The sequence below is a fragment of the Phoca vitulina genome, unplaced genomic scaffold (assembly GCF_004348235.1).
Source record: "Phoca vitulina isolate PV1807 unplaced genomic scaffold, GSC_HSeal_1.0 scaffold47, whole genome shotgun sequence".
Lineage (NCBI taxonomy): Eukaryota > Metazoa > Chordata > Mammalia > Carnivora > Phocidae > Phoca > Phoca vitulina.
In genome coordinates, this window is record NW_022589750.1 from 1,221,542 (window position 1) to 1,246,595 (window position 25,054).

A 25,054-nucleotide genomic window follows, 5' to 3' on the forward strand; every position below is an offset into this window, starting at 1 on the left:
AATACTATATCTGAGCACCTGCCACTCTGTAGGCTCTGGCCCTGCAAGAAATCCCTGGCAACACCGGGAGATGGAAAGAGACACAGCATCCTGGTGACCTTGCTTCTGCACCCTCGTCCTGGTTTCCCCAGGGACTTTCCCTTACAGGAGGCCATGAGTTCCTTGATGACAGTCTGAGTTGGCTCTGCGGCAACTGGCGGGGCCTGCCAGATTCCCTGGGACCCCAAAAGTCCTAGTGGCTGTTCTCCCCACATTCCACAGGGGAACACCGCCGGCCTTGGAACCTCGGTGCCCCAAGTCTGTGGCGGTACCAGTGGAAGCCAGAGAAAGGCCTGGGGGGTGCGGGAGTGGGTGCTGAGTAGGGCGGCGGGGAGAAAGTACCTGTTCCTACTCAAACGTGAGCCTCCCACGGGGCTGGGATCACGGGTTTGGGGCGAGGAGCACGAGGGGAAAGCCCAGACACCGATGTAGCCGTAGGGAGAGGGTAAGGAAGAAGGAAGGAAAGGCACCATCTACCTCTGGGCCTTGGGATAGTGGTGGGAGCACTTGTTTTGTCCCTGTTCTTGCCGACGGGGCTTTCTAACTGCCAAGTTTTCTGCAAAGATTATGTATTTGTTTTTTCATGTACTAAATTGTAGATAAAAAAAAACAAAAACAGAAAGACCCGTAATAAATTTCTTTTAAAAAGACAAATACGTCCCCGGTGAAGCTCCGCGCGCAGCTGGGGTCCCGGCCGGCGCCGAGCCCCCTCCTCGCGCCCGGGGTCCCCGCCCGCAGCTCGCACCCCGGGCCCCGCGCCCCGCGCCCGGTTGCCATGGGAACAGGCTGCTGGCCGGAGCGCGGGTCCCGGGCGCGGGCGGGGCGCGGGGAGGAGCCGGGGGAGGCGCGCGGCCGAGCGGTCCCCGCCCCTCCGCGGGCAGAGCCGCCGAGCAGCCCGGCCGCCGCCCACCGCGTTCCGGCCCGCGACCCCCCGAGCTCCTCGACCATGGCGGCCCCGCTCTTCCCGCGCCAGCCCTGGGCCCCCGCGCCCACCCGCTCGGACCCCGCCGACGACTCCGGGGGCCTGTTCGACGAGCCCCCCCCGGAAGAGCCTCCCGCGGCCCGCGCGCCCAGGGCGGCGGCGGCGGCTGGCAGGAGGGCCGGTCGGCGCGCCGGCGGGAGGGCGCAGGGGGCCCGCACCGGGCAGCCCCCCAAGGCCGCGGTGCGCCCCCCGCCCGAGGAGGAGGCGCCCCCCCGGGACGAGGGCTGCTACCTCGACCATTTCCCGCACCTCTCCATCTTTATCTACGCGGCTATCGCCTTCTCCATCACCTCCTGCATCTTCACCTACATCCACCTGCAGCTGGCCTGAGCGGCCGGGGCCGGGGGCGCGGGGCCCCGGGGGGTGGGAAGGGAAACCAGGGGCTCGGCGTGGCGTGTGCGGGAGACGCGCCGCACCCCCTTCATCTAGCTTCTGATGCTTGCTCTTTTGTCCTGTGCTTGTCACTACCTTTGTGTCCCTGCTCATCTGGAGACATGTCCGGAGCTGCTGCCAGTAATGAAATAAGGGTCTGCTTGCCCCTGAGATTAGGCGAGGGGGCGGTCATCCCCCGGCGTTTAGAGGAGCGGGGTGCGGCTCACGATTAGGATCGTGTTCCTGGACCCTACACTTCATGAGGTGGGAGCACGCGCAGCGAGCCCACCCTTGGGTTCCTTAAGGGACGAACTTCCGGAGAGGGCCCCGCGGGGAGGGAGGGTCGGCGCCCTGGGCCAGCCGGGCGGGAGCCCTGTGATGCTGCATCGCCCCCCCGGAGCACCAGCCAGGCCCCCGGAGCTGGCGGACCTGAGCGCCCCGCGGGCCCCGCCGGAGCGCAGGACACGGTGAGTGGCGATCGTCGGGGTGGCGCGTCGCCGCGTCCCCAGGGGCTTGAGCTGACCCGGACTGTGCGTTGTTCCTGCCTTAGGCTTTGCGGCTGCTACCGGGCCGAGACCCACAGCCGGAGGGGCTGTCCTGGCAGGAGGCCACGCTGTCGTCGCGTCCTGGACGGCGTGGGACGAGCGGCTGCAGACCTCCCGGGACGCGGGCCTCTGGCTCGCGCGCTGCGCAGGATGAGACTCGGGGCCCCCGGCTGGGCTGGGGTGCGCGGGAGGGCTCTCTCTGCGTCTCTGGCGGCTTCATGCTGGCCCTAAGCGCTGCCGCAGCAATGGGACCCAAGACCAGGGCGTGGGGTATCTGTCATTAGCAAGAATTCCATCGGGGTTGTCATCTCAGACCCAAAGGCCTAACACTGAAACCCACCTTGCGGGTTACTCACCCACCTGCCATCTCTTTTTTTATTCATGAATGTTAAATGTCATCAACTCAGCGCTCTGCTACGTTATCTGGAAATGTCTGTCTTACCTCTGACAAAATAAATCCCTTTTTCAGTCCCATGTATACTGAGTTCTCGCTTAATTTAGAGTCAAGCAGTGGGCCCTCCAAGCTTCCCAGTCTGCTTGGTTTCACCGCATAATCCTTAGAGCATCCCTACCATTGCTCCCAAACAGGTGTGTCCTATGACCAGCGTTTCCAGGTGCAGCTTCTCCCTCCTCCACTAAATAGCCATGCCTGCCTCTCTATGGCATCTTTCTCCATATCCGGTTCCCAGGAACGTTCTGGGAACGTTCTGTCCCCTGACTGCAGGTCCACAACTGTCCTCTGTGGCTTCACCTGCTGCCTCTCAGATTCAGTCCCCACCTGCTTCCATTATCAAGACACTTCTGCCCCAGTACGGTACCCCCAATAAGCTCTAGAATCTGCCCCCCCACCCAACTTGTGTCTTTATAAGCTCAGCATATTCCAATATCAGAGCCTTGTCACTTCCCAGTTCTGTGTTCCCGTGATCCCGCATCACCGTGGGGCTTAGCATCTTGCCCCTCTGCATTTCATTGCTGTGCTGCAAATTCAATACCCACTGTTCCCTGACATCAGCCTGTGCTTTACACCCATGATTTATTACAATAACGCCACACACCCCCCCCCGCCGATAATTAGTGGCACAATTCCCCAAAATTAAGTCTCCATGGTACCCGCGGTAGGTACTTCTCCCTGGTTTCCAGCCTTCAGTCTTGGATATTGCATATCCTACCGACTTTTAATATTGACTAGCCACTGAGTTCCAATACATAGCTCCGTGTTCTCCAGACAGTCCTATTGTTTTCCATTCGTACATCTCCTAGAACCCCTCATTAGACAGTCCTTCAGGGACTACTCAGGATATGATCCCCCAATATTCTCCCCTCCACTAATGCCCTGTGAGTAGCTTCTCCCCTCCATTCCCAGAACCTGAGTTCCCTGTTCCTCAAATATGCTTCCAATTCCTACCCCAAATTCCCATATCCAGTTCCTATGAGACTATATTGTAATTAGATCCTCTTGCCTCTACATTCTGAACATAGGCTCCAATATTCCCCTAAATGTCCAGTCCCATGTGATCCCCTTATTTCAGGATTCATTGTGCGGTTCCCCCAAAACTAGGATTATCACTGCCTCTCCGATATGGTGCTCCAGCCTTCCCCAACATTCTCTGCATCACTGCTGTGCTCCCCCCATCCCCGGAATGAATTGCTTTCTTCCCATACACCCATATTCTCCTCTATTAGCCCTTACTTTCCCCCCCATACCCTGAAATTCCTGAAACACCTGAAATTTCCCATATCTCGAAATTCCTGATTCCACTGGGGTCCAGCAGGAGCTTGGCCCACATTTTCTAATATTAAATTTCTACTGTTAAATATTAAAATTCTACTATTCTCCCACCATCCATGTGTACTTTCAGCATCCCTTTATGCCTGGCCTGGCCAATTTTCCTCTTACACAGTTCAAATATCCCACGATATTTGGTCCCATATCCCCTCCACCGCCCACCTAATTTCAGTTACTACTTCCCTCGATGGAGCTCTCAATTGTCCTCCAACTTCTGGGCTTCCAATAAAAGGCTCCCTTGTCCAAAATACCCAGCCACTCCAGTCAAGTACTAATGGACTGTCTTTTCAGGGTTCAACCGTAAAAAACAAATGGGCCCATTTTGGGGGTCCTTTGGCCATGTTGCTCAAGAATCAAATCCTAGAGAGTGTCTCACCGACCTGGCTAGGGTCACTTGCCCACCTTTGGCCGGAAGGCGGAAGAGAGAACTTGATACGCAGTCCCCAAGAAGATAGGATGCAATGGGAAAGAAGGTTTCCCAAAGGAATACTGGTCACCATGACCATGGAGGGTGAGCAGGCAAAAATAACAAGACATCTAGTAAAGTGACTCTCAGCAGATCCCAAATGATGATGGCAGGAGAGACGACTATTTTGGGCAACTTGTCCTATTGCACATTGAGCTGTCAGGGGTGGGTAGGTATACGGAGGCAGTGAAATGAACAGTGGTTTCTGGATACCAAGGGACAGCAGGAAGTTTATGTTGGGGGACACAGTTGGAATTTAGCTGTGTGGGACAGTGGAACCTCAAGCTGGGAGAATAAATGGAGCAATTTTGTAAGTGTTTCATTTTTTCTTGGGTATCTAGCACTGGAGATAGTCATTAGCAAGACAGATACAACCCTTACCTTCATGGAGCCCACTGTGTTAATAAGGGAAATTAGGGCGTGACAGGCTGGATGTCTTTTATGACTTGAAGGCTCTCAAGCCCATGAGGAGTTTCTTTTATTTTCCCCATTTTGCAGATGAGGAAACAGACATAGGGGAAGTGATTTGGCCAAGGTCGCAAGACCAGTGAAGGCGCTAGATGAACCCAGGCATTGTTTCTGGAGTGTGTACTCTTACTATTTTTACCAGCATCATTGAGATACAATGCACATGCCGCAGAACTCATGCATTTAGTATATTCACAGAGTTGCACGACCATCACCATAATCAATATTAGGATATTTCATTACCCTGAAAGGAAACCCTTCACCTCTTACCCATCTCCCTCCAACCCCCGACCCAGCCCCCATCCCTAGGCAACCACTAATTAACTTCCTCTCTCTGGATTTGCCTGGTCTGCACATTTCCTATAAATGGAATCATACAGTACGGGGTCCTTTGTGACTGGCTCCTTTCACTTAGCACGCTGTTTTCGAGGCTCATCCCTGTTGCAGCGGGTAGTAATGCTTCATTTCTATTGCTAAGCAATATCCCATTGTCTGGATATACCACATTTTACATATCCATCCAGTAGTTGCGTTCATTTGGGTTGTTTCCACTTTGTGGTTACTGTGAATAATGCTGCTGCGGACATTCACGTACAATATTGTGAGTGTGGACACGTGTTTTCTTTTCTCTAAGAGTGAGATTGCTGACTCATATGGAAACCGCTAGACTGTTTCCCAAATTGGCTGCACCATTGTACATTCTCACCAGAATTATAGGAGGGTTCCAAGTTCTCCGCCTCGTTGACAAAACTTGTCTTTTTCTTTTTTAAGTCATAACCTTAGTGTGTATGAAGTGGAATCTCTTTGTGTCTTTGATTTGCATTTCCCTGATGGCGAGGACATCAAGCAGCTTTTCCTGAGCTTACCAGCCGAGTGTCTACCTTTGAAGAAACATCTATTCAGATCCTCTACCCGTTTTTTAAATCAGGCCATTTGAAAAAATGCAAAAAAAAAAAAAAAAAAAAAAGGTGGGGGGCGCCTGACTGGATCAATCAGTGGAGCGTGCGACTCTTGATCAGGGGTTATGAGTTTGAGCCCCATGTTGGGTGTAGAGATTACTTTAAAAACCATGCAAAAAAAATTGAATAAATAAAATTGGGCCATTTGTCTTGAATTCTATGAGTTCTTCATGTATTCCGAATAAAGTCCATTATCAGATATTATTTGCAAAATGTTCCTCCCATTCCGTGGTTTGCCTTTTAACTTTTGTGACGGTGTCTTTGACGTACCAAGGGTTTTTTTTCATCTTGATGACGTCGTTTATCTATTTTTTCCTTTTGCTGCTTGTGTTTTGGGTGCCATGTCTAAGAAGCTCCTGCCTAGTTCAAGGTCAGGAAGAGTTAGGCCTGGGTTTTCTCCCAAGCATTTCTATAGTTTCAGCGTTTACATTCCGATCTTTGATCTGTTTGGGGTTCATTTTCATACAAGGTGTAAGGTAGGGACCCAACTTCAAACACCAATGGCCGACAATGTATGTGATGAAGCCTCAAAAGGAGGGGTTTTGGAAAGCTCCCTCATACTGCCATGCTGGGCCCAAACCTATGGGGGCTAAAACTCCCTTGTTTGGGGCCTCGCCCTATATATCTCTTCATCTGGCTGTTGATTCGTGTATCCTTTGAAGTAAACTGGTAGTCTAATGGGTAAACAGGTCTCCTGAGGTCTGTGAGCCTCTCTAGCAAAATAATGGAGCCCAAGGAGGGGGTCATGGGAACCTGTGATTGACAGCCAAGTGGTCAGAAGCCTGGGTGAGCAACCAGGACTTGCGACTGGGATCTGAATAGCAGTGCAGCTGTCTTGGACTGAGCCCCTGACCTGGTGAATCTGATGTTATCGCTGGGTATGCTGGGTCAGAATTGAGTTGACTTGCAGGACCTGTAGGTGGTATGGGGAACCTCCCCCCAACCCTGGGGAACCTCCCCCCAACCCCCCCGCCTCCCGCACACACTCATAAGGACTGAGTGCATAACCTCTTATACAGTGGTCCCCTATAATCCCTTCTATTTCTAGAAGGTTGGTAGTGGTAGGAGTGCTGACCATTCGGACTCCATCGCTGGCCCTCCATCTTGTTCATGTTCAAGCAATGATGACCTCTCTTGAGGCTCAGTGTTCCAGGTCCCTCGGAGATTAATATAGAGACCTTAGAAATGCCCACCAAGGGCAGGATGGGGGGGGTCTGTTCTGGCCTCCCTCGAATCCCTTAGAGATGACAGAGTCCTTCCTCTTCCTGGTGCACGAGCGGTGCCACAAGATCTCCTTCAAGGCTAGCTGTCAACGAGGTGGATGCCAGTTCTTTGAGGGGCGTGTGAACCCTCTGATCTCACTACAATGCCCTCTGCGTGTCCCCTCGCTCTGTAAAAATCTGTGGACAGAGGGTGGGGGGGTAAGGGGGGGCTGGACTTGGTGGAGAGTAACTGAGGAGCTGGAGGGTCGACCGCTGGGTGCAACAGTGAGGGAGAATTGTGGGAATCCGGCATCTGGGGAAACCGAAGGTTGGGATCACAGTCAGAGGCTCTAATGTAGAGGGGAGTAGGGAACGCGGCGAGACAGATGCTGGATGGGAACTGGGCCATGAAGCGGAGGGGTAACCGGGGGCTTGTTATCCTGACTTATTTCTGAATTTTTGAGGGAGGAATTTAATTATCAGAGAACAACGGGGCCAAGGAGATGACTTTGTCCCTGCTGAGACTACTATGGCAGACAGTCTCAATATCCACCAGTTACTAAGCGCTTACTCAACACTCAACGAACTCCTCTGAGTCTTTTGGGTTTTGTTTTCTTAAGCTAGGTGTGGGGCCTGACGTGGGGCTCGAACCCAAGACCCTGAGATCAAGACCTGAGCTGAAATCAGGAGTCGCACGCTTAACCGACTGAGACACCCGGGCGCCCCTGAACTCCTGAGTTCTAAACACTGTGGACTTCACCCTTCTGTCCAGATCACGACCATATTTTAAGTGCCTTCAGACAAACCGTATTATTGCATCTGTGAGGACAACTAGGTGTGGGCTGTTGCTTCCTTAGTAAGCAACCCACCTCCTTCTGAGTGTGAATACGCTAATATCCTAGCTTAATCAGGTCTAACAGTTAACAGGTAACAACCCTAGTGACTTGAAAGAACAGAAATGCATTCTCCCCCTGCTCTGGCCCCAGACATCCAGGGCGAGGGTGTCACACTCCCCAGAGGCGCCAGGAGGAACCTCGTCTTTGTCTCTTCCAGTTGGTGGTGGCTGCTGGTGTTCCTGGCGCGTGGCCCCATCACTCTCACCTGCCTCTGCGGTCACCCTGCCTCCTCCTCTCCTGTCTCCAATCTCCCTCTGCCTTTGTCTAGTGAAGACACTGGCCACTGGATTTAGGGCCCACCCAGGTAATTCAGCTCCCCTTATCTCTAGATCCTTAATTATTCCTGCAGAAGACCATCTTTTCCAAATAAGGCACAATGACAGGTTCCAGGAATCAGGACGAGGACATGCCTTTGGGGGAATCACCATTTAACCCTCTATAGTATTTTTTTTTTTTAAGATTTATTTCAGAGAGAGAGAGAGAGCATGCACACACACAGGAGCAGGGGGAGGAGGAGAGGGAGAGAATCTTCAGGCTGACTCCACACCAAGCGCTGAGCCCAACACAGGGCTCGATCCCATGACTGTGAGATCATGATCTGAGTCGAAATCGAGTTGGACACTTAACCAACTGAGCCACCCAGGCGCCCCTCTATATGAGATTTTTTTTTTTTAAAGATTTTATTTATGTATTTGACAGAGAGACACAGCGAGAGAGGGAACACAAGCAGGGGGAGTGGGAGAGGGAGAAGCAGGCTTCCCACTAAGCAGGGAGCCCGATGCAGGGCCCGATCCCAGGACCCTGGGACCATGACCTGAGCCGAAGGCAGACGCTTAACGACTGAGCCACCCAGGCGCCCCTATATGAGATTTTAAATAAGCTACAAACACGGGGAGCCTGGTTGGCTCGGTCGGTGGAGCATGCGACTCTTGGTCTTGGGGTCATGAGTTCAAGCCCCACCTTGGGCACTGAGGTTACTTAAATAACAGAAAATCAAAAACCAAAGCCTTTAAAATATGTGTATTTCATGTACAGGATTGGAAAAAAGACTCTTTGATGATAAACATATTCCAGGTAAACACAGGCATCTTAAATCTATGAATATTTAATTGCAAACATTAATGTCCCAAGTCACTCTTCTACATAAAGGAGAAACTCCAAATCCTGTTCTTTAAGGAAGACACGGAGGGAAACGCCCTAAGAGCACCGACTGCTATTCATGCTCTTTCTCTGGGTGACACAACATGTCACATGGATTAATTTCAGAAGAAAATATTAGACTCCACTAAATTTAAGCACAAGACAGCTAAAATTTCCCCACTGTGGGTACTAAATATTTGATGCTTAGGAGTATGAATAAATAATTTAAAAAATATTAGGTACAGGGCAGATTCCAAAACTAACCGAAGTATGAATAAAACGATATAAATGCCTAGCGGTCAGTTCGTATCAACTTTGCCCTTGGCTCTGTTCCGGGCTTCCCCTTCTACCCCAGTGAGACCTGCCTCTCCTTCGCCCACGGTCTTCCCCTGCTGGGTTCCCCGACGGCGGACTGCTCCACATCACAGAGAGGTTCTAGTTTAGGAACGAAAACAACTTGTTTGCTCTTTCCCGAAGATCACGGGTGTCGTTCTACTTGCTTCTTTCCCTCGGCTGACGTCCCCGCGCAAGACACGCTGGCGGACGAGAGCAGGCAGGCTGAGCTGGCTTCAGTCTCGCGGGGCAACGGCTAGTTCGTAACAAAGCCACCCACCGCACCTTTTTCTCATTTGATCGCATCCAAGGAGTAAGTCGAAAGGACCAAGTTACAGAGGACCAAGGAACAGCTTTACAAACATCTCTGACCGGCCAGGGAGACCCTGCCTCTTCAGTCATGGCCCCCAGGGAATTGTTACTGGACCAGGAATCCCGACCCGCTGACGAGAGGTTGCTAGGGAACAGATGCTCCTGAGATTAGTCCAGGGCGTGCGGAGCAACCTCAGCAGAGTGGACCAAGACAGAGGGAGGTGTGGAGTACAGCAAAGAGCAAACAAAGGAAATCCCGTAAGATGTACAGTTCACTAGAATATCACTGATATAAATCCTTACTATTCTACTTTCTAATGAGCTCCTGTTACTACTTAGAAATTAAGATATCTTCATTCTTTTGCCTTCCCGTTCCACGTTGTCCCTAATAGTCTGGAGTTTTCTGGAGTTCTGGACCAGGAACACCAAGCTCTCCCTAAAATCACTAGTCCCGTGATCTCTGCCGGCATTTTCAAGCTCATCAAACAAAGCCAATGTCTGCTTAAGTTTGGCCTGAACAATTTTTTGTTCCTCCAATTCTGCGAGAAGGGCCTGCTTAGCGCATAATTCAGTCTTATACTTCTCTTGTAGCTGTTCGATTTCTTTCTGGAGAAGATGGAATTCTTCCTCAGTACAGGGGTGCATCTCCTGAGGCTTATCTTCCGGAAGCAAGATGTTTGGGGGAATACGCAGGATCAACTGTAAAAACAGCTGCTCCATTTTGCCAAAAAGGCTATCGAAACGTCCCTTCATGAAGCCAAGAAACTTCTCTGTGCATTTACGAATCTGGACGGGGCTAATCTCACAGCCCGGGATGTCATCCAGCTTCTTCAGAATAACCTGCTCAACGGCCTGCATCACTTCAAACAAGTAGTCCTGAAATGCGATGTAGATCCTCAGCATGCAGGTTTGTGGCGTGAAGCCAAAGAACTGGGCCTCGTAGGTCATTGGATCCACAGACATCTTCGCTTACTTTGCGTGGTTAATTTTGACTGGAAAAAATCTGCCAATGTAAAAAGAAAAAAATTCATCTGGGTAAGAAATCAGCTGATGAAAGTGACAAACCCTATTCCAGAGAGCCAGGAAGCAGGCGAACACAACTCAAGGAGTGTGTGTTTCCTGAAGCCTGATGCTACCTGCAGCCCTCCTCGTCCACAACAGGATACAAACCCTTGGCTCTCTGAGGCTCTTTCCCTCACTTCTCGTTAAAGAGGGCTCTGGCCCAGGGCTCAGTCTCCTGAACTCTGCTATCAGCCTGGACCACTTTCACATTTGGATGGAGGACCTAAGCAATGCCCAAGAGATGCGGTTTCTTGAGTTTCAATGGCCTTTGTCTCTGTTCTCACAGCCACCCGGCCACTGCTATTTGTAACCTCTCCCCAAGTGCTCCTTCTTGACCACAACCTTACATGCTGTTCTTCCAACTCCCCTTCATGTACTCATCTATTTTCATTTCCTCCCACTCCCCCATGCCTTCCTTCAGGATCAAGTTCAAACTCTTTCAACAGGGCTTACGTGGGCCTTCATTAACCACCACTCTGTCTTCCTGTTTAAGGAGCGCGGCTGGACAGCGCTGAGTTGATACTTCCTATTTCAGGGCACTCTATTTCTGGTCCTTTCTTATTCTCCCATCTTTCATCTCCCATACGAACCCACTCTAGCGTTTTAGCCTTTTCAATCCATCTTTAATTCACCTCAGATAAATTTTAGGTAGTCTTTTTTGTTAAGAATTTATTTATCTATTTATTTATTTGACAGAGAGAGAGAGTGTGCCCAGAGTGGTGGGCAGAGGGAAAGGGAGAGCCCGACGCGGGGCTCAATCCCAGGACCCTGGGATCACGACCAGAGCTGAAGGCAGCTCTTAACTACCTGAGCCACCCGGCGCCCCAGTTTTAGATATTCCTGAAAAAGCTTTGTATGCAGATATTTACATTTTTCTTTATGTTTGCAATCACTTCATGTTATCTTATGTCATTGCTTTTAACTGAAGTACTCCGTCAACTTTATCACATGCATCCGCCGCACTCGGCAGGCCCGTTCCTGTGACAGACACCTGGTTTGCTGTGAGCACCTTGCTACCAGATACAATGTTGTCATGAACACCCTCCCATAATGTCTCCTCAGGGACTTGCAGGCTTTTCACATTGGCAAGTAATTGCTGAGCCATGCGGCTTACTCATACATGATTTTTCTCTAAATACTGCGAAATGTTCTCTGGGGGGAGGAGGCAGGTTAGGCCGACTGACACTCCCCCTTGCAGTATATGAAAATTTCTCATGTCTTTATCAACACTGGATATTATTCAACATTCTAATTTTTGCTAGTCTGGTAGGTGTTAAAATTGTTTTAGGGTGTTGCTTTTTGAAAACCAAAACCAGGGCTCCTGGGTGGCTCAGTCAGTTAAGTGTCCAACTCTTCGCTTCGGCTCAGGTCATGACCTCTGGGCCGTGAGATCAAGCCCCACCCAGTGTGGAGCCTTCTTAAGATATTCTCTCTCTTCCTCTGTCCCTGCCCCCCAACCCTTCACGCGCTCAGGCACTCTCTTTAAAAAATTACGTTATGAGAACTTATTTATAAAAAGAAAGAAAGAAAGAAAACCAAAACCATATATGTACCCCCCACACACAGGCTGGACACCGAGGGCTGAACCTACACTCTCCCCATCCCACCTAACCTACTGTTTACATTAGCATGACTTTCTTATTCTGGGAGACCAGAATATTTTCATTGTTCAATGGGATCAACTCTCCAGTGGGAAGAATCCCCCCCGGGTACTCCCCCGCAACGCCCCCCCCCCCCCAGGGTACTCCCCCCCCCTCCCCCCCCCCCCTCCAGCGTCTCCCGCTCCCCAGCGTACCTCCCCCTCAGCCCCCTCCAGCGTCTCCCCCCAGGGCCCCTCCCAGCACCCCCCAGCGTCTCCCCCTCCCCGGGTTCCCGCCCACTCCGCCCTTCTTCCGGATGCCCGCCGCAGCCACGCCGGGCGGGGGCCACTTCCGGCGCACCGCCCGCTCCCGTCGGGCCCCGCGGCCCCGCGGCATGCCGGGAGCTCGGGGACGGCGGCGCGCGGCCCGGTCGGCGGGCGCCCGGCGAGGGTGCCGAGCGCAGACCCTCTCCTCCCCGCTGCTCGGAGGAGGAGATGCAGCCCCGCGGCCCTTACCCGAGCGGGTGGGAGGGCGACGAAACCGGCCACGCACCGGCCTCCCGCCACCGCCTTTAAACCACCGCCTGCTGCTGCGGAGAGGCGGCGCCGCCCGCTCCCGGACGCCGAGCGATGCCGGCCTCACCGAACGCCGGCCGGGGCGGGACGCCGTCGTGCTCCTGATTGGCTGGCTGCGCGGGGCCGCCTCGCTCGCAGACGCGGAGGGGCCGGGCGGGAAAGCCAGCTGTGGCCGGCGGGGATTGGCGGAGGGGCCCGGGACTTACACGCCTCTCCCCGACGTTGGTGGGCTGGTGGGTGGGGCGGCCGGGCTGGGCCCCGCGGAGGCGCAACTCGTGATTGGCCGGCGCGCTTTCCCTGCGGCTCTGGCGATTGGCGGCTGGCCGGGTGCGCGGCGCTGATTGGGCGGCAGCCCGCTTTGGTCCCGCCCCGCCGCCGGGGTTGACTGGCGGAAGGGGAAGTGGGGGGGCAGGCGGCGGTGGGAAGATGGCGTACCAGAGCCTCCGGCTGGAGTACCTGCAGATTCCGCCGGTCAGCCGCGCCTACACCACCGCCTGCGTCCTCACCACCGCCGCCGTGGTGAGCAGCTGCAGCGCCAGCCTCTGTGTCCGCGCTGCGCCCCACCGGGGCCTCGGGGAACTGGGGTTCGGGCCTCGGGGAAGCCCAGAGGGGTTGGTCTCCGGGGTGGGTGGAGGCGTACGGGGCTCACGCTGGGGTCCAGGGCGGCCTATCCAGTGAGCCGAGAAGGGAGTGCTGCCCCGTGAGGGCTGGAGGGTCAGGGCTCGGGCTGGTTTCCGAGAGCGGAAGGCCGGACCCGCAGCAGCTCGGCGCTGCGGGAGCCGCCCACCCAGAAAACGTGTCTGAGAAGGCAGGCGCTGGGCAGGTGGTACGGCGGTGACTGGTGGGGAGAAGGTCCGCTCAGTGAGGAAACTCAGGCGTCGAGGACAGAAGGGGGGAAGTTTCCGGCAGGGACGAGAGTCCGGGTACGGAGACTGCCTGGAAGCGCCCAGCCCTGACGGCGGCGGCGTCTTCAGTCTCGGTTCTCGGGTGAGCTGGGTCGCTTCGCACAGCTGTTCCAGGCGGGGGCCGGGCGGTGGGCAGATGCGTGGCCGCCGCTTCTCCTTGCCCTGGATCTAGGATAGCAGCACCTGCCCCCCTTGCCTTCAGGTCGGCATCAGCTACCGCAGCATAGAACAAAGTTTTATCTTGGTGTCAGGCATAAGGGTACAGAAGATTGTACCATTTCTGCAGAATCCTTTACCGACCTTTTCCACGCGCCTGAGAAGAAAAGCCTTAAAGGATTCAGCCAGAGTGACCGAGAGTTGGAAGCTGCTAGACCTACTGATCTTTTGTTGTAGATGATGTTTTGTTTCTTGGTCGATTTGCTTTAAGAAGCTCTTTTCTTTTTCAGCAGTTGGAATTGATCACACCTTTTCAGTTGTACTTCAATCCTGAATTAATCTTTAAACACTTTCAAGTAAGTGGTCCATCACAACCACAGCTCATGTTTCAGTTGTTAAACTTGTTCTTCATACTTTTTGGTAGCAGATCCTTCCATATGTTATCAAAAAAGAATTCAGTGGGAATATTTGATTGTCTCGTGGGGGGGCGGGGAGGGTGGTAATAAAGATGTGATTCTGCATCCTGATTGGGCTTCAGAATCACCTAGGGAACTTTGAAGAGATTCTCAGGTTCCTCATCGTGTACCAAAACCGCAATCAACCAAGGGTAGGAATTAAGAATCTGTATTTTATTGGTAAAGTTCCCTGCATGGTTTTAATTTGATGTGCCCAGTTCCTGTATGTAGAAATTACTGGCTCAGAGTTAATATTGTAGCTGGAGAGGAGACCGAACAGCCCAGGGAGAGCCTCAGAGGATGCCCTATGTTGTCCACGTAACACCTCGGTGTTATCACCACCGTCCAGTTCAGAAACTCGACTCTGTTAGTGCTTTTAGATTGATCCGTCTTCCAGGGATCAGATGGTATTAACAAAAGTCCAAAAGACTGACTCCTTAAACAACATGCCAGTTTATTAGATTCTAGTAGGAGCTAGTCCTTTCCGGTAATTAGAATGCTCAAAGAAAGGTGTGTTTTCCTGCTCCAGGATGATCAGATAACCTGCAGTTGGAGGGGGAGAAGGACCAAGAGTCAGTAATTTTCCTCTCGAATGTGTGTCATTCACTTTACACCCACTGAGCTCCGGCTTTTGTGTGGCTTCTCAGATTCACCCTCCTCTGTGTCCCCAGGGTATCTGTAAATACTTCCTTTAGAGCATCTCTCGCTTTGTACTTGCACTTAATTAGATGTTTGTCTCCTCGATAAGTTGGGGACTCTAAAATCCTGTAGGCAGTTAGTAGGTAGAACTGAATTATTTCACCTTTGTTTCCAATTCTGAAGAATTGAATGATGCACAAGGCAGTCCTGTGGACTCTTGTCACTGCCTTCGTCCTTCACGGCTCACCTGGCCTTTGCTGGGCACTGTAGCTCCGTCCAAGCATTGCTTCCTGTTAACATGCTTGGCTCGATTTTGCCTGGGGTTAAACTCTTGATGACACCATGTATCCGCATTTGGAGCCGGGATTTCCAGGCCTGGATTCAGTCTCCCCGTGCAAGTTCTCTTGGGCAGGCCGTTTTCATGCTCTCCAAGTGTCCCCATTTCCTCCTGTGTGACATGGGGATGGGAGCACCAGCCTGTGTCTCACGGGGTTGTTAGGATCACACGAGATTATAGATTGTGCTAAAACATTTTAAAATGTGAAGTTCTCTCCCATCGTGAGTAGTTGTTTTTATTGTGGGTGTGGATGGGTTGGGTAGGGAAAAGTGTATCAGGGTTTCCAACACGAAAACGAGTGTCCTGGTATCTGCCAATTAGACTAATTATTAGAGCATTAGAGCTTTACTTGTAGGGAGTTGGCTGTTTACTCAGACTAGAACTTGAGTGTTCTAGAATTACTCTTTCCTCTAGATGTTTCTTAGGGACTAATATAGAAACATTTCTTGGCAATTTAAGCGAGGCCTCTGGAGTTTCTCTGTGGCCTCTCAAGACTGCTCGTTAGATTCTGACACTAGACACACGAAAGCCCTGGTTTCTGTTCTGCGAATTAACGTAGTCGTTCCATCCAGCTTTTCCCATAATTTGCCTGACCATATGGTACGGGCTTTTTTTTTTTTTTTTTTAAGACAACGACAATTTCAAGTTTTCTGTCCTATTATCTTTGCAGATTTCAGGGGCCGAGTGATACCTTTCAGACTTCCAACTGGAAACAGCACAGAAATCCAGTGTCAGATCACGTGCGCCCCACTTTCTGGTTCAGAGCATAGTGTCGCTTGCTCATGGCCTTTCACACCACTGTAACCCCAGGATATGTTTTTTGTCTTAATGTGGAAATGTTTCCTGGTATATTTTACTTAATGTGTCTTTTCTCGATTTTTTTCTTTTAACAGATATGGAGGCTAATCACCAATTTCTTATTTTTTGGTCCAGTGGGATTCAATTTTTTATTTAACATGATTTTTCTGTATCCTTTATCAAGTGGGGTGAGCATAAAACTTGGAGGTTTGCTTAGGGAATACAATGTAAGTTGAAGCTTCTGATGCTGCTGGTTTTGTTACTCTCCTAACTGTGACTTCTGGGTGCTGGGCCCGTGGTAGAGATTAGCTGGTCAGAAAGTCCTGTTTTGAGGGTGTTTGTCAGTTCCTGTTTGTTCTGATGGGAGGTATTCACCCGAAGAATGAGTACACTACTGCCCGTAAATCCCTTACAAATCAGATCGAGGGAGAGCAGTGGATTCTTTGAGGCATATTTACAACATAACATCAGCAGGTACCCGAATACGGTGATGAGTCCCAGAGTGTCGGCACAGGACTGGGAGTGGCTTCCTGGGGACTGGAGAACGTGAGGGCTCCCTGGGTCTTGGTTGCGGGTCCTACTGGCTGGAAAGACAGTGCCATGTGTCTGCCTGGCAGGCCACGTGCTGCTTGTTGCAAGGGGAAGAGGGATGCTCTGGTCAGGTGGTAATTGGGCCCCCTGAACGGGGCATTCCTCTTCTACCTGACCCTCTGGATTGAGAGGGGAGTTACAGCTCAGCTCATGTGCAGGAGACGGGCCTTGTTGGGGTGACAGGATCCCTGCCCGGTGGATTCCTGTGTGTCCTGTGTGATACGCCATCCTGGTAAGTTTCTAAAAATGAAATATTTTCCTCATGATGCGTCTTTATTACTGAGGTATAGAAATGCCGAGTCTGCCTGGCCTGCAAAAGTAGATGCTCACGCGAGGCTTCTTGCCGGGCGTTTCTTCCAAGTTGGGCTGTGAAAAAGCAAGGTGGCTCAGGGTGTGGTGGGGCTGTGTCCGGGAAAGACGACCCAGCTTGGAAAGGTTTCCTGAGTCCCTGCAAGCACGTGTGTGCGGCCTCGGGCTTCGCTCCCCAGTCGGGAGCGGTGTGTGTAACGTGTGGAGCTGGTCTTCACCTCGCCCGAAACGCCGGGTGAAAGGGACATCCCCACACTGCCCCTCGTGGACACGCTCGCGGACGCGAAGGCTTGGCTTCGAACGGCCAACGCGGAGCCCAGTGTACTGCAGCCTACGTTAAACTTGACTTTCTTCCCACTCGTGTGCTTACCGTTTTCTTAACTTGGAACTTAAGATACCGCTACTGTCGAATGCTAGAAGAAGGCTCTTTCCGAGGTCGGACAGCAGACTTTGTATTTATGTTCCTTTTTGGTGGATTCTTAATGACCGTATCCTTCAACAAATAGAGCAAATACGGGAAAACGCTCACGAACGCCCTCTGTCTTGCCAAAGGCCTCCAGCTGTCTTCCACAGTCCGCTAGATAAGCTCAGCACACAGACGGGGCGGCCCTCCTGACCGTCGGTGCGGGCACCGTGGCCGCGTCCCAGCCTGCGCTCCGTGACCGCGTCTGAGCCTCGGGGTGGGCGAGTCAGAGGGGCGTTTAGCAGTAACAGGTGGGTCACTGCCACTACTTCAGATGGAGGACTGTCCATGCGTGGTACGGTTGGTTGGTTGGTTTTAGAGTTTGTTGTGGGGGGAGGGTGACCTGAGCCAAAACCGAGTCAGACACCTAACGGACTGAGCCACCCCGGGTTCCCCTCGATGTGTGTACTTTTAAACTAAGTTGGTGAGACATTTGGTCGTTATCGAAACTGATAAATTAGTATAATTTAGACTTGAACGTAGTCTGGTCTGACAAGATGGTTTGGCTCCGGCCGGCTTTACTCACCTCTTAAAGGTGCTAATGGTTAGTGAAATTTAATGTAATTATTGACCAAGGAATTATTATAGGTTCCAAATAGTTGAGAACTTCACGGAAACAGAATATTACTGGGAAGCAGCTGTAGTCCAGATGTTTTGGCCTACACAAATTTTTGCCTGGTTGCTCGGGGTGATTATTTTCAGGCTTTCTTTTCCTCTAAAGATTAATGACTGTGGGACTTCCCTACCGCAGACCTCTGTTAGAACACAGCCCTTCGTTCTCTTCTCTCGCTCAGCCTTCCCTGTTACACTTGTGATGTTGAGGTTTTCCTTAACGCTACCTGCTAGCTTTTTGGTTTGTTTGTGAGCTTAGTTTTCCTGGGCCAGGCCTTTACGATCATGCTCGTCTACGTGTGGAGCCGAAGGAACCCGTACGTGCGCATGAACTTCTTCGGCCTTCTCAACTTCCAGGCCCCCTTTCTGCCCTGGGTGCTCATGGGCTTTTCCTTGTTGCTGGGGAACTCGATCATTGTGGATCTCCTGGGTAAGAGTCTTCATTGCTATTGTTCCTATTACTTGGCGTGTGAACTTACTCTGCCACTGATTTTTACGTCTGGCACTCACATATGGCTGTCTTGGGATTATTTGGTGGTTATAGGCTCAAAGATTACAATATCCTTTAATTCTGAGTAATTATGTTGACATTTCTTCCTAAATGTATGGAATTTATGTTGGCAGATCCACCTGCAGTCAAAATTTTCATCCTCTCCTTCGTTCTTTGTTTCTGGGCGACTCTAGGCATTGCAGTTGGACACATATATTTTTTCTTGGAAGACGTATTTCCCAATCAGCCTGGTGGCATCAGAATTCTGAAAACACCGTCTATTTTGTGAGTATTGGACATCAGGTTGCACGTTCCTTGCAGATAACGCGGGCCAGGGTCCGTGATCTGTGTTTCCACGGGGCTCCCATAGCTCCTGGCACTCGTCGTTCGGGTCAGTCAGTATTCGCAGATTGAGCCACGGGCTGCAGTGGATGAGCATCTGGATTGGGTCGGAGCGGACGGTGCCAGAGTCCTGCAGGAGCGAGCTCCACGAGCTCGGGGTGTCCCGAGGGTGACGTGGGAGGCTGCCTGCTGAGCGCCAGCCCCTCGTGTCCCCGGGCAGAGCCTGCGGGGTCCCGGAGAGCCGCTGTCTGAGCTTACAGAGGCGAGGCGGTGCAACGGGTGAAACTGACCACAAGGACGTTTCTAGTGGTGGGATTTCTGGCCTTCCAGAAAATAAGAGAAGGAGAGCTAAGCCGTGAGGCAGACTGGGAACCAGGTGTAGGCTGATCCGCTGTGTGACATTAAGAAAGTCCGTCTCCGTCTTGCCCCTCGCTTTCCTGAGAGTGGAGCTTTGGTTTATGGGACCTCTTCCTACTCCAGAAGGTTGTGTCCTTGAGACCTGCTGCATTTAGAAGGAGTAAAATGTGAGTTTTTATTATAAAATGTTGGTTGTCAAATAGTTAAAGCAGAGAGTAAAACTCTCCATAATCCTCCCACTTAGCGGGAACACTGGCTGTTACTATTGACCTTTTGATACATATTCTTCCGTCTTTTGCTGTGTGGGTGCTAAATTTCTAAAAACTCTATCGTAACCTCCTTTTCGATGTAATATGTGGTAATTGTTTTTCCGTCACAAATGTCCTATGGAACCACACCAGCGCCGCGGACTCCTCCCTTACCGATAGATGCCGAACCGGTGCGGCTTTCCTTGGGTGGCACACGTCCGTGATTGTTTGCGAGGGCTGCGTTCCTGGGAGTGGGATTGCTGTTGTTTATTCACGAGTCGCCACCCAGAATGGATGCTCAGGTTGACGTTTCTGCCAGCCACGTAGAGCGTCCCTTTCCCCACAGCCTTGTCCAACGTGGGAGGATGGTTTACTTTTTCCTGGGGGGAGAGCTGTAAGATGCCGTCTCGTTTTATGGGTTTGTTTGTTTACGATTTTATGATTTTTTTTTTGAGATTTTATTTGACACAGAGAGGGAGACACAGCGAGAGAGGGAACACAAGCAGGGGGAGTGGGAGAGGGAGAAGTAGGCTTTTGATGAAGCAGGGAGCCCGATGTGGGGCTCGATCCCAGGACCCTGGGACCATGACCTAAGCTGAAGGCAGACGCTTAACGACTGAGCCACCCAGGTGCCCCGATTTTACGATTTTTTTTTGGAAACAGTTTCAGACTTAGAGAAAATTACAAACCCTTCAAAGGACTTTTTATTCCTTAGGTGTTTGAAAGTAAACTGCCCATCAAATGCCCCATGACCCCCCCCCATGAATGTGTATTTTCCATGAAGAAGGACATTTCCCTACATAGTCACAATCAGGAAAAGCCTGAGTCCTCAGACCCCAGCCACGCCTGGCCGTTGTTCCAGGAGGCGCTCTTGCAGGAAGAGTCCAGCTCAGGCCCACGTGTCGCACTGCTTGTCCCACCTCTTCGTCTCTGCCGCGGTGGAACAGCTCCTGAGTCTCGCCTTGCCGTCGTGGCCCTGACGTTTCTGTGGATTCCCGGCCCCTTCTGTAGGATGTCCCGCCACTGGGTTTGTCTAGCGTCCCTGACGAGCTTCAGGTGTCGCGTCCTTGGCAGGCCTGTCAGAGAAGTGACCCCGTGCCCTTCTCCCCACGGCCGCCAGCACCAGGTTTCCGGGCACCGATCTTCAGAGTGGCGGTCGTCGCTCTGATGCCTCGATTAAGGTCACCATACGGCTGCTTCCATCCACCCGCGGGCGTTCGAGAGCCGTCTGTGGTCTTGCACGTAGAGGGGTCTGTGCCGTTTGCTGAGATGCATGTAGCGCCCCCATTCTCAGCGACACTGAGGGACCTGACCCTGTGGTCATTACTCTCTCCACCTATTTAGTGAGCCCCGTGCGTAACCAGCCTCTCATCATGGTGCTGCCCGCCCGCCCCCCGCTCGGACGCCTTCTCATCCTGCTCTGCCCGCACCCCCGTGGTGGCTGCCCTCTTCAGGGAATGCCCGCCTGAAGCCTCCTCAGGCTTCACCACGCTGCACCAGGCCCATCCATGGGTGTGCGCCCTACGCCACTGGATGTCCCTCCAACCCCCGTCCGGCTCGGGGCCACCATGGCCCCACTTCCCTGCTCGCGTGCCCACGTTGTTCTGTCCCGTGCCTGTTCGGGAAGTAGAAGCGGCCTCGCTGTTTAACATGCTTTCTTTTCATTTTTACAAAAGTGAACGTGTTCATGTTTATTGGCCTTTTGGATTTCCTTTTTGAATTGCCTCTTCAGCCCTGTATTTTTCTGCCGGTGTGTGTTTGCTTTTATTGTTAGTTTGTAAGAATTCAAGCGGCTCATGCTGAAATATAGATGCTTTTCCTGACCTCACTATAAGATGGAAGTTTTTGGATACATTTCTAACGGTACCAGCCATGGGCAGTGTCATTAGAAACACGGATGCAAAGAGCAGATGCTGTTTTAATGGTCAGTTCTCTAAGGGGAACTTGAATGACCGTCTAACGGGATTTTAAAAGTCTTTTGGACACTGACTGTCCTTTCCTGTGATCTGCGTAATTTTTCTTGGAATGATTTGTGAGGTTTTTTTAACTTCAGTTGTGATAAAATCTATGTAACATGAAACGTGTCACGTTACGCAGCTCAGATGTGCCATTCCGTAACATTACTGCCCTCACGTTGTGTTTCTGTGACCCCGTCCATCCTTCAGCTCTCGAGCCTGCCAGAGTGAACTCTGTCCTCAGGAACATGCTCCGTCCCCGCCCCAGCCTCAGCAGTGACGGCACTGCTCCCGGTCCCTCCCACGTGGAATCCCGCAGTGCCTGCCCCGTGTCTGGCTGTTGGAGCACGGTGCTCTCAGGGCTCATCCACGATGTCACGGGAGTCAGAACCTCCTTCCTTTTTAAGGCTGAATACTATCCTGTTGTGTGGACGGACCCTTTTCTTGATCCATCCATCTGCCAGTGGGTACGGGGCGATACCTTGGTTGTGGAGAGACCTTCATGGTAAATTCATGGAAAATCAGGTTATAAAACAATAGTGTGATCTGACTTTTGTTACACACAGAAAAGCTGTGGAAGAATGGTGACAATACCCACAGTGATTTCTCTCTGGAGATTAAGGATGTCTCTGTGTATTTTCTGTTTTCTCTACAACTAACATGTATTGTTTTCGTAGTAAAAAAAAAAAAAAAAAAAGTCCTGGAGGTAAAGCATTAACGCAAACGTGAAATGATTGTGAAACTTTCTTAGCGCGATGACTTTCTGGTAGGTGGGTGTAATGTTTGTCCTTTGGTGGGGGCCCCGGGGGACCTTCTCGAGGTGACTGCGGGACTAAGTGATCTCTGTTGCCTTTTAGGAAGGCTATTTTTGATACACCAGATGAGGATCCAAATTACAATCCACTACCTGAAGAGCGGCCAGGAGGCTTCGCCTGGGGTGAGGGCCAGCGCCTTGGCGGTTAAAGCGGCAGGTGCCAACCACGAGACCCAGCTGGGAAGGACTCAGTGGCACACCCGTTGGGATTCTTTTAGCCTTTGTGTCATGAAAGTGTGGACGCTTTTGACGGCTTGGCAGGTTTGAACTCCAGAAGCACTTTACGGAATGGTACACTAACAGATCCAACGCACTCGGGGCGGCCGGTCGCACCGGCCCTGGCAGCGTGACCTCTCCGAGCCGGACCGCTGCCAGCCACCACGCCCCCGCGCGCTCGAGCTCTGGGGACTCATCCAGAGCTCCTTCCTCCTCTTTGATAGACGAGGCCGTGGGGTAAATGGAAGTTTCAGAGAGGACACAATAAAACTGAGTTCCATCTCTCTCACTGAACGAAAGCTTTTGTGTGTGATCTTTTGAGTGACCACATGGGTTCTGGCCCTGCCGTGCAGGCCTGGGCTCACAGAAGCTCCGGGCCCGCTGGTCCCAGCCTCACAGCTTTCGACGGGCTTGCATGCCAGGATGGAAGGCCGTGGCCGATGCGCCGTGGCTGTGCACACAGCTTACTCATGCACAGCACCAGCTCCAGTAGGAAGAAGATGGGCTGGTGGTGTACAGAGAGCTGTTCTCCGTCTGGGTTTTGCGAAACTGCCAGTTGTCGGATGCGGGGAAAACAGGGCAGGTAGGGTGGCTCTTGCCGCGGCAGGGCTAAGGAGGGCCGGCTCAGGGCTCACGTGGCATCTTAGCGACTCTGCTTGCGTTTCTCCATTGAGAACTCTCCAGGGAAAGACACTTCATGCCCACCCTCTTGGACAACAACAGATCGGTTTTAGACTTGGGGTGTTGACTTTGGAGCCAGATGAACAGGTACCTGTTAGGCAGGAGTCCGTGGCTCCTGGGCTGGTTTCACGTGGGTCATTTTGCTTAATGAAAAGCCCACCAGCTTTTCAGAGCCAAGCACCTGGTTTACCTTCGCCGTCAGGTAGAAATTAGACACGGTCTGGAGGAGGAGACACTTGATGCCTGTGATTCCATGAAGACCTGTCCAAATATTAATTTCCCTGGGCCTCGGCAGGTTTGCGCTCGAAGGGTCTAAGTCGTTGAGAGAACCCACAGGCATGAAGTGGACCCCCGTAGGGAAGAGACGGTTGCAGATGGTTTTAGCAAACGGGACAGAGGTGTGGACCGTTTGCCCGGTAGTCACAGCTTGGGTAAGTGGTAGCTCTTCCGGAGAGAGATTTCCCTCCGAGAGATGAGCACGGGGTTCAGAGTAAGGGGGGATCGTCGGGGGGACGGGGAAGTAGAAAGTATTTGAATGTCTTCCCATTGCTCGTGCGTAAGTGATGGAAACTAAGACCGATGTTGGATGTGCTGCTGGTCAGTAACTTGGAACACGGGTGTTGCAACTTTATGGAACGGGTTCGTGGGACGGCTTTTTTCTAAGCAATGAAAAAAAAAAGCTTGAAATGCCAATCTGAGGATGTACAATCTTTATGGGATTCTTAAATTTTACCACGTCTCTGTTCAAAACATGAATTTAATTAGGGATTTTTATTGTTTTGCTTTTTTATTTTTTATTTTTTATTTTATTTTTTATTTTTATTAAGTTCAATTAGCCAACATGTAGTACGTTATTACTTTTTGGTGTAATAATTAGGGTTTTTAAAATGATCTATTTAGGGTCTAGAAATAGGTTTCTCTGGTTTTAAGTAGAGAATGTCTGTACATATTGATGACAGTAGAACAGGAAACCGATTCAGAATTGGTGGCCTAACTAAATGTGGTCAGTGGCGGGATTTTCATTTCCGTGTTGTTACAGGATGAGAATTCCGAGGATGCCGCTCCGTGCCCCTCGGCCGTGTCCCGGGCAGTGGTGACCCCGATCACCGACCTCCCCACCCGCGAGGCGGGCCCCGCCGTGATCCCTCGCCCTGCGCCGCCTGCCTGGGTGTGAGGAAAGCCCCTTCTCCCCCAGCTCCCCGTCTCCGTCCCGACTCCTACAGAACACGCTGCTCTTCCGTTGTGCAGTGAGAACTGATTGTCAGGATTTTGTGCGCCGTTTCCCCGACACACCTGGATTCTACCAGTAATACCGGAAGCACACCTGTGTGAGGCAGAGTTTGCTGTTGGAGGAATGTCGCAGAGGCTCGTTAGAGAATGACGGACGAGGACCTCGCATCTCCCTAGGAGACAGATTTTCCATACGTTTTGGTGGGTTTTCTTCACTAGGTATTTCTGTTCGAGTCTCTCTTCCATGTGTCCTTTCTTCTGTCCCTCCTGTGGGTCCCGCTGCCTTTCCCACCTTGTGTGTGGTCTCTCCACATGCAGAGCAGAGCGCCAAGCCCTGGGTCTTGGCAGTGAAGCCTCCCTCCCCCCGTGTGGGGCCCGTGGAAACCAGGGGACACTGAGCTGTTGGGTGAGGGGCTCCTGGAATTGTCGCGTCTCCCTGACAGCCGGGCTCGGACAGGTGAGTGCTGTCTGTGTTGCTGGTTGCGACACCGCGGGGTTCTCCGTGCTGTAGGACTGTCCCCGAAGCTACTCCCGTTATTTCATGAGTTTGCGTTAAAGTTGTTGAACTTGACACGGACAAGCCCCTTCTCTGCTCCAAAGTCTGCGGTGACTTCTTAGCCCCCAAATCCAACGCGTGTTGTTTGTCCCTAGCAGGGAGGGCCTGAGCTCTCTTCTTAGACTGGCCCCGTTCCTGGCGCCTCAGGAAGTCCTGACCCTGAGGCCTCCTTCCCGGTCTCTC

General features: G+C 52.0%; 3 protein-coding genes across 8 annotated transcripts; 2 read left to right on the plus strand and 1 right to left on the minus strand.

Annotated features, from left to right (window-relative positions):
- Window positions 1–913: 913 nt before the first annotated feature.
- Window positions 914–2,412, plus strand: LOC116649251 (formin-like protein 18). Its single transcript, XM_032431875.1, has 2 exons — window positions 914–1,860; window positions 1,944–2,412. Exon 1 carries the CDS (start codon window positions 986–988, stop codon window positions 1,349–1,351), a length of 366 nt encoding a protein of 121 aa, XP_032287766.1. The 5' UTR covers window positions 914–985; the 3' UTR covers window positions 1,352–1,860; window positions 1,944–2,412.
- A 6,167-nt stretch (window positions 2,413–8,579) lies between these two features.
- On the minus strand, window positions 8,580–12,747 carry MIS12 (MIS12 kinetochore complex component). Of its 3 annotated transcripts, none has more exons than XM_032431811.1 (2): window positions 12,658–12,747; window positions 8,580–10,503 (listed from the first exon to the last, which is right to left on the minus strand). In XM_032431811.1, the coding sequence occupies exon 2, from the start codon at window positions 10,461–10,463 to the stop codon at window positions 9,843–9,845; it is 621 nt and encodes a 206-aa protein (XP_032287702.1). In that variant the 5' UTR covers window positions 10,464–10,503; window positions 12,658–12,747; the 3' UTR covers window positions 8,580–9,842. The 3 variants fall into 3 exon arrangements, with proteins under 3 accessions (XP_032287702.1, XP_032287704.1, XP_032287703.1); XM_032431813.1 differs by lacking the exon at window positions 12,658–12,747 and adding an exon at window positions 12,358–12,376; XM_032431812.1 differs by lacking the exon at window positions 12,658–12,747 and adding an exon at window positions 11,016–11,068.
- Window positions 12,748–13,059: 312 nt separating this feature from the next.
- Window positions 13,060–23,575, plus strand: DERL2 (derlin 2). Of its 4 annotated transcripts, XR_004302647.1 has the most exons (8): window positions 13,060–13,236; window positions 14,069–14,134; window positions 16,103–16,176; window positions 17,302–17,395; window positions 18,217–18,412; window positions 18,667–18,757; window positions 19,145–19,338; window positions 22,232–22,310. XR_004302647.1 is itself a non-coding variant. In XM_032431808.1 (7 exons), exons 1-7 carry the CDS (start codon window positions 13,144–13,146, stop codon window positions 22,335–22,337), a joined length of 720 nt encoding a protein of 239 aa, XP_032287699.1. In that variant the 5' UTR covers window positions 13,060–13,143; the 3' UTR covers window positions 22,338–23,575. The 4 variants fall into 4 exon arrangements, 3 of the variants coding, with proteins under 3 accessions (XP_032287699.1, XP_032287700.1, XP_032287701.1); XM_032431808.1 differs by lacking the exon at window positions 19,145–19,338 and having other exon boundaries at window positions 22,232–23,575; XM_032431809.1 differs by lacking the exon at window positions 19,145–19,338 and having other exon boundaries at window positions 14,072–14,134; window positions 22,232–23,575.
- Window positions 23,576–25,054: the final 1,479 nt, after the last annotated feature.